Source organism: Ceratosolen solmsi, unplaced genomic scaffold (genome assembly GCF_000503995.2).
Source record: "Ceratosolen solmsi marchali unplaced genomic scaffold, CerSol_1.0 scaffold17, whole genome shotgun sequence".
NCBI lineage: Eukaryota > Metazoa > Arthropoda > Insecta > Hymenoptera > Agaonidae > Ceratosolen > Ceratosolen solmsi.
In genome coordinates this window covers 1,163,502-1,171,927 of record NW_011948445.1, presented here as the reverse complement: position 1 = coordinate 1,171,927, position 8,426 = coordinate 1,163,502, and the positions used below count along the sequence as shown (strand labels likewise).

Here is an 8,426-nt window from a genome sequence, read left to right as displayed (position 1 = left end):
GATGGTTCGACCGAGAGAATGTGAAATTACCCGATTTATTCTTGTGCGAGGTGTGAGTAGCTTATTTATTAAAATAAAAAATGTACCTAGCGCATGCTTGCCTTATATATCTACGCGGCGGTTTACTTAGCTGGCAACAAAGCATCGTCGTTGTTATACTGAATTCTTACACGAGGCGTAGAAAGAAAAATCTAGAACTTTTGAGAATTTGACGAAAGAAAAAGTAGGGCGTAATACCGATAGAAAACTTCCCGATGATGTTATTACCCGAAGGCCATATAAACATTACGGGCCACTTGAAACCAAAACATAACAAGTAGACGAAAAATTCTCGTCCAAGTCTTTACAGAAATTTGAGATCTGAAAGGACCGGCGATGCCGACAATCGGCGGTGTTGAAACTGGCTTCAATGTCGAACAGAAACAATAGAATCAAATCAAAGAGTCGTAGTTATCGAGCTGGATTACAATTTCCAATTGGTAGAATCCGTCGACTATTGTGTGAAGGACATTACGCAGAGCGTGTTTGTGCAGGCCCTGTTTATCTCACTGCTGTATTAGAGTATTTGGCAGCAGAAATTTTAGAATTGGCTGGTAATGCAGCTCAAGATAATAAAAAATCTAGGTAAGGCATTTTTATAAATATTCATTTTATATAATTTCTAGTTTTACCTTTTTATACAATATCAATATTATACATTAAGAGCAATACCTGTTGAGAACGAACAACAGGTAAATGTCATTCGACTAAATAAGACTTGTCAAGAAACATCTATTTATAACAAAAACTATTCAAAATATAAATAATTTTTTATGAATAAAAATAAAAATTCATCGAATTACGCAGTTAAAAAATCAAACGAAAGAAAGTTGTATCAATATCAAATAATTTTAACTTTAATATAAAATGTAATTATTCCATTAGATTATAAATTCAAATTATTTGTAATTATACATTCACAAATGTGACAAATAATTAATTTGAATAAGTTATTCAAATATTTAGATCCGAATTTTTAAAATATATTTTAATTATATTTTGAGAATTTTAAATTATTATTTTTTAATTATTTATATTCTTCTTGGTATCTAATAATAATTTAGCAAATACAAATATAACAAAATTGAATGAATTGAACAGAAAAAATGAGATATATGATATTTCGCTATTTATTAATTTTTTCTAAACGATTTAACAATTATAAATTACAATTATATACAATAGTAAATAATTTTTAAGCCTTTTTCTCTTTCTCTCTCTCTCTTCACCCTCTCTCCCTCCAACCTTCTGTCTCTTTCTTTCTCTCAATCTTAAATCTTTTACCACATATTTAATATTTTGAAGAAATGTTACAATAAAATTACCACGATACATAGCATTTCAGAATAAATATTGTAGTTTTTGAAATGTATTTAGAGATTAATACTAGAATTCTTATCAATACCAGAGGTTATAGTTTAGTTCATAGCTTGAAAAGAGTTTAAAATAATACGGTAGTATGATGAAAAATAATAAATATTACTTCATTGTATTACCTTAAAATTTCTTAAGATTTAATAGAAAATTTAAATTCAACAATAAATTCATTGGGAATTAAATCATACAAAATGTATCGGATGATCCGGCTCGTTTTACTCAGACCGGTTCGAGGGACACAAAATTGTTGCCGTTGACAACTCAGAGACCATGAGATGTTGTGTGGTAGCGATGTTCGGTCAAGTGAAAGGGATAGTGTAATAAATTCAATATTAATACATCTAGTTGTTACTGTTTATACCGTTAATTTCCAGATACAGGGATGATTATTATTACTGTTTTCAATTGTTGGTGTCTGGGATCAGACTAAAAACCTCCAGGTGATGTTAGGTAGGGGTGATTGCTGGCAAGTGGAAGAAGCAAACGCAATTATTCAATTCAACACACAGTGTATCTTGGTTTTCTATTTATTTTATGAATACAATGATATCATTATAGACAATGATGTTTATAAAATTGTATTAATGGTGATTGCAAAATTATTATAAAATCTGTGAAGTTTCTTCAGTGATTTTCAAATGGTGATAGAATTTATTACTCGCAGCAGCATGAGGTGTAAATCTCTCTACTTCCTTGAACAGTGTCACGCATAGATGACGTTCTAACAATTGCTCCTTGAAGCTGAGATGAATATTTTCATCTGCAGCTGTCGTCAATCCTTACGAACAGTTTTATGTTTTTTGTTTAAGAAAAGTTGTAAGCCGTGGCTGTTGTTGAGATACGTTAAGATTCGTTATTAGTAGTAAGATATGTTATAAGCCGTAGCTGTTGTTGAGATACGTTAAGATACGTTGTTAGTAGTAAGATATGTTGTAAGCCATAGCTGTTGAGAGATACTTAATTTTTGATAATAAATGTTGGTGTTGTGCTTCAATTAATTTCACTCTTGAACTGCACATGCACTCGTGCTCTTTGAATATAACACTTATACGATATGATTTTTGACGTCACTGTTCGCTCATTAGATTATTAGGTTGTAGTCGACACGTTATGTACGTATATTATAATTAATATCTGGTATATAGTTGTAAATATTAATAACTGGTTGACTGAGTTTTATTAATTGAACGATAATAGATATGAACGATTGTTTTAAATTGTACTAAGTATTAACCGGTGATTAAGTAATTGGTTAAGATACAATGAGAGCCTCATCCGAGGCAACATTGAGCTTGTTGCTAGGCAACAGGTCTTGATGACATCAAAACGAAGCTAGAAAAATCAAGAAGTCTAGAAGGACACTGCCCTGTAATGTTTGAGAGTTGACAACCGTTCTTGCTATGCGGAAATATTGTAGAACACTAGGCAATAAAGCGAAAACTAGTTAAAAATTCGAAAATTCAATTTTTGCAAACATAAGCGTCTGAGAAATTCTACTTTTCCCATTTTTAGAATTTTTCGACGTTGCTTCAATCCGGAACAGTTGGATCACGCTTTTCGGTGGTAAGCGTACTTTACCAGACGTGATTTAATGTAGTATGTTGTTTCTATTGGCGTAGTGCACTAAGGTTATTCCCTGGGAAGTAAAAGGTTGTAAAGCTCTTACCACTTCATTCAGAAGGCCACGTGGTGTGTCTGCTATTAACGCTGAATGGCGCTAAAATCGGCTTCGTGAGCGGCGGACTGGAGCTTCGAAAGAGGTTAGGTCGGCAAGGTAGGGCGCAAATGGCGCGAAGACTTGTCGACATGTGCTATGTTTTTAAGGGGCACTGATTTCTCTATAAGTAATAATTAATTAAGATAATTTTGCGTGTATCTGGAGGTGGCCTCAATCCTTTATATATGCTCGGTGACCTGGCTTCCTAGAAACTTGAATCTTTAATGATGGCTATGATGCCTAAAGTAGTTGATACTACATACGAATCTTGGACTCGGTTGAGGGATTTTCCGCTTCGTATTTGAATAAGAACTGTATCAAGAGTGATTGCTCTCGTAGTTCTCTCTCTTAAATACATTATTGACAATGAGTTTCACTTAGGATCCGTTCCCCGTCTTTGTGTCCAATTAGAGCGCGGTTTTAGGCTGCATGAGTGAGCATTTTCTGTTCAGTTTATGAAATGTTTTTCTGCTCGATAGTTTACGTATATCTGACACTCTCAAACTGTTCTAGCATAAACAGACTCGTCGGGTTGTTGCCAGTAAACAACTAAGATCATTTATCGCGACAGAAAACAATGAGCGCGTTTTGTAATGCGAAAAAGAATGGAAATGACTGTTTACAAGTGTTTCCTGATCTACTAACCTTTCCTACCTCTCGGAAAATGGGAAGCAGTGGTAAAATCCATCAAATTCCACCTAAGGCGAATGGTCAGAGAGAAGATCCTGACCTTTGAAGAAATCACAACACTGCTCACCCAAATCGAAGCCATCCTCATCTCAAGGCCACTCGAACCCATAAGTGATGATCCCGAAGACATCTCTCCTTAACACCCGGACACTTCCTAATGGAGAGCTCACCTATCACAATCCCAGAACCATCACCAAGAAACTTGTCAATTTCAAGATTAACCCGTTGGAAATTCATAAAACAATGCGTACAACAATTCTGGTCACAGCGGTCAACACAATTGGTTTTAGTGAACTTTATTTAAGCAGTTGTTACAATGGTGTTGGTGTTACTGATTGTAGTGAGAATTGTTGAGTTCATAGCGATTAGGCAGTTGGCCATTAAGTTGGAATATTATCTGGGAGTGCAAATCTAAAAGGTGAATTGGGAGTACTGGGCACGTGCTTTAGTCCCTAAATTAAAGGAGTCTCCGATTCGAGAATCATTAGACAGTTGATTCGACCATGGTTTTCTAGAGAGCCCTGTTGGACTTGCGACTTTCTTGATGACAATCAATTTTATGGCGCGCTGTTCGGCCCACGAATACTTGACGTTCGGTGATAAATTAGCGGCGTGTTGATTGGCTCGTGAATGCCTAGTCGTTTGAGTCGACGCTAGAACTGTACTAAGCTTTATTCAGCTCGCGACTGCTTAGGCGTTTGAATCGGCGATAGATTTTACTGGGCGTGATTCGGCTCGTGAAGGTAGTGGGGACTATTACGGATTGTCGACGCCCTCTTTTGTGGTTTGATCAGAACGTAACGCGTGCAAGATGAAGCCGACGCAATGGAGGATTTCACTCGTGATACAAGTGATTTACAGTGATTTACAAGACACGTGGGATTGCATTATGGTCCATCAAGCAACGCAGAGATTCACTCAACGCACTAGAGAACAATGGGAGGAATCATTAGGGAGATCTACCAATTACCCCAAGTATGAACAATTCTATGCGTTCATGATGACAAAGGTAAGAGTATTTACAAACAAGAGTCGTATTTCACCACGAGAAACCCATTCTGCATCCCGACCAAAGAGAAAATGATCAGCCAAAATGTATCACTTATCAGTCGGTACACACAAACAAAATCGACACCTCTCCCCACGAAACAACAAGTGCTCATACTGCCAGCAGCAACACATCATAACTGCATTTCAGATTTCGAGAAATTGTCACTTGAGGATAAGCTTCAGGTCGGAAGCACACACCAATTATGCTACAACTGCTTGGGGCATCACTCAAACCACGCATGCGAATCCAAAGTGTCATGCGATAAGTGTCAAAAGCGACACCATATACTGTTACATTTAAACCTAGGCACAAGATCAACTAAGTTGACAAGAAAATGCAATCGTCGAAACAACAATTCCAAACATTTGGTTCCCTGTAGCGGTATAATCAGTATCGTTGAAGGCTTACCGCGAGTGAATTTGCGCTCTGTAGAAATAAAATGATAATTAGCCTTGCTGGAGGCGCATGGCAAACGGCGGTGCCCAATTGGTAGAAATGAGAATCTGTATCGCCGAAGGCTTACCGCGAGTAAATTTCTGCTCTTTAGCAATAAAATAATAATTAACCTTGCTGGAGACGCATGGCAAATATCGGGGCCCAGTAGCGGTATAGATAAGAATCAGTATCGCTGACGGCGTACCGGGAATGATTTGCCTGATAATTTGAATAATAATTAATTATTAACAGTGTACCTTGCACAGATCCCTTTTGACGGAGACGTGTAGAAAGCGTAGAACTTCACCAGATATGATTGGAAAATTTCTTATAGATTCACTCAACAAGACTGATTGATTCGACTCGTGCTTCCCTTAATCTATTCAAGCGCGTTGTCGTTATTCTGGCAATAATGACTTAGTGTTACTATACCGAAGTTTCCCGAGTGATATAAATTTACCTTTTTAGTTAGTTTTTTATTTAATATATTAATACATATGCAACTTAATATAATTAAATACTATACCATTTAAATACATTTATCATCTATTTATTAATGTATAATAAAAATAATAAAAATTAATATTTAAGAATTATAAATTTATTTTTTTGTAATTTAGTATTTTAAAAAATTTATTTATCTTTACTTTTTTAAAAAATTCTATTTAACTGCATTTCAGAATAATTCCTCGACATTTACATGTAGATATTCGTAATAACGAAGAATTGAATAAGCTATTATCTGGAGTTATAATTGCTGAAGGTGGTGTAATAACAAATATCCAAACCGTTTTATTAACTGTAAAATCTACTATTGTTGGTTTCAATAAAAATCATATTAGGTTTATAGGAATATTAGATTTATTTATGTTAATATATAATATCAAATCTATTAAAATTAATTTATTTTTATAAAAAAGAAAATTTTATTAATATTATTGTAACGGATGAAAAAGTTGAAAGTCAAAAGTGGGAGAGATATGAACGCGCAATTCAATTATTTAAACAAAACACCAGCAAAGAACGTTCCAGGCTTTGCCCTGTTGACGTCACAACCAATATCATCATGGCAACAAACACCAACGTTTAAGGAATAATGCGATAATATTTAAGGGCTGCGCTTCACGCGAAGCAGCTCAGTTTGCCTCAGTCTAATAATAATTACACAATCATTATAACAAACGCACTATACATCATCAAGCTTTCTCTACAGTGACCACAGTTTAATGTTATACATACGTAATAATCAATTAAGTAATAATCTAAGAAAGAAATAGTGACATTATATTCTAAAATTCATTAAACTAAAATTAAATTAATAACGTATTAGTGCTAAGATTAAACGACAGTGAAAACATAAAAATCATATTAAAGCAACTTATAGATAAGACCAACGTATCATAGGCGTGGCATCAACATACTACTATTGAAGCATCTCACAGATAAGACCGACATACACATAGGCGCGGCACCAAAGTATAACACAAACATTAACAATTTAATGTATGCTAAGATAGCATTTACTCATTATACAACAAAAAGGAAATACATTCATCAACACGTAACAATATAAAGGAAACTTTTTATATTTAATCTATCATACCATTATTTATATACTTCATAATTATTAATTATTAATTATATTATTATATTTAATAAAAGGAACAACAATAAACATTATAAGTAGTCTTGAATAATTGAACTGTCCCTTCTACTTGCCAGTAACACCACCGCCCAACATCTAATGGAGGTTTTCAGTCTGATCCCAGATAATTATACATGCATAGTGATTTTCTAGATATTGTACTGTATATCATATATTTACTAAACTTTCAATCAATTTGAAATTTATATAAGAATTGTATAATTTATTATTCAATGCGTTAAATATTTATACTATCAATTATAAATAAATAATACATTTATAAATGAAAATATTTAATGGAAAAAATATACTTAAGTCAAAGTTTAAATGTATATTTTAATAAATTTAAATTAATAGAAGTAAACAAATACATATACTATTATCCTTTCAAAACATACTTTTACTTACTTGATAGAACAGTTAAGTATATTTGAAATTTTAGGTATCCATAATACTTAAATACAAAATATTTATCAATCTCGATTATTGTTTCCTACTGAAAGTAATATAAAAAATAGATAGTATTTTAACTAGCACACTACGAAAATATAAGATTTATAAAATTTTGGAAAAAAGATTAAATAAGAATTTTAAATATATATATATGTTCGGGATTGATGCAGTTCCACGAATTTAAGCAAGTAGGTCACACGCGCTGTACGGCGCACGACACGCGCACTCGGGTGAATGTTTATAAACACAACTCGACAAGCCCAAGCAAGTTTTACGACATGAAATCCTATATACTATAAGATCACATAAAGGAAGAACGCCTACGAAACTTCTATTTCTAACGAATTTTAAATATTTTAAAATATTTTAAAAATAAATAAATAATGTATTATACCAATTCAATATCAAACATTTTTACGAATCAAAACTTCTAAGTAACATCATTTTTCTTCGAATTATATTGCTAGGAACTTTTTTTTTAAGTAGATATATTAATTTTGATTTAAATAAACTTGATAAAATAAACTTTTTTAATAGATAATTATATTTTAATTATACATAAAAATATATTAAATATATATATTTCGTTTTAATGCAAGATTACTTTATATAACATAAATAGATGAAATATATCAAAATTGTACATTTTTAATTGACAATTATACAAATACCAGGAAAGAATATTATTAATAAGTTTAATGAAAATATTTTGAATTCAATATTGTTCGGAAATTAATTCCACAATTCAACTCGTCAGCCAAACGTGTAATAATTAACTTAGAACAATGAAACCCACTAGATGTTATGTGGGGTTGCCGGGCAAGTAAAGGGTGAATGCACTGATTAATGATTAACACATGTCTTTATTATTTTCATTTATTTAAATTGATTTACAAAAGGGTGAATTACAGACGAACTTTATATTTCTTGATAATCTTGTGGTGTTGAAATATATTTACTATGAATGAAGCAGGTTATAATCTATTGAATATTATCACTAAGAGGTTATGGTGATTGTA

At 32.7% G+C, this 8,426-nt stretch overlaps 1 protein-coding gene across 1 annotated transcript; it reads left to right on the top strand.

Moving 5' to 3' along the window:
* Positions 1-409: 409 nt before the first annotated feature.
* LOC105366157 (histone H2A-beta, sperm-like) lies at positions 410-6,399 on the top strand. Its single transcript, XM_011504486.1, has 3 exons — positions 410-624; positions 5,990-6,151; positions 6,327-6,399. The coding sequence occupies exons 1-3, from the start codon at positions 410-412 to the stop codon at positions 6,397-6,399; spliced, it is 450 nt and encodes a 149-aa protein (XP_011502788.1).
* Positions 6,400-8,426: the final 2,027 nt, after the last annotated feature.

Excerpts from the sequence above, each read along its gene's own strand:
- LOC105366157 (XM_011504486.1), top strand. The coding sequence starts at position 410 with ATGTCGAACAGAAACAATAGAATCAAATCAAAGAGTCGTAGTTATCGA. Across the intron at positions 625-5,989 it reads CAAGATAATAAAAAATCTAG|AATAATTCCTCGACATTTAC; the intron begins GTAAGGCATTTT and ends ACTGCATTTCAG. Across the intron at positions 6,152-6,326 it reads TTCAATAAAAATCATATTAG|CAAAGAACGTTCCAGGCTTT; the intron begins GTTTATAGGAAT and ends ACAAAACACCAG.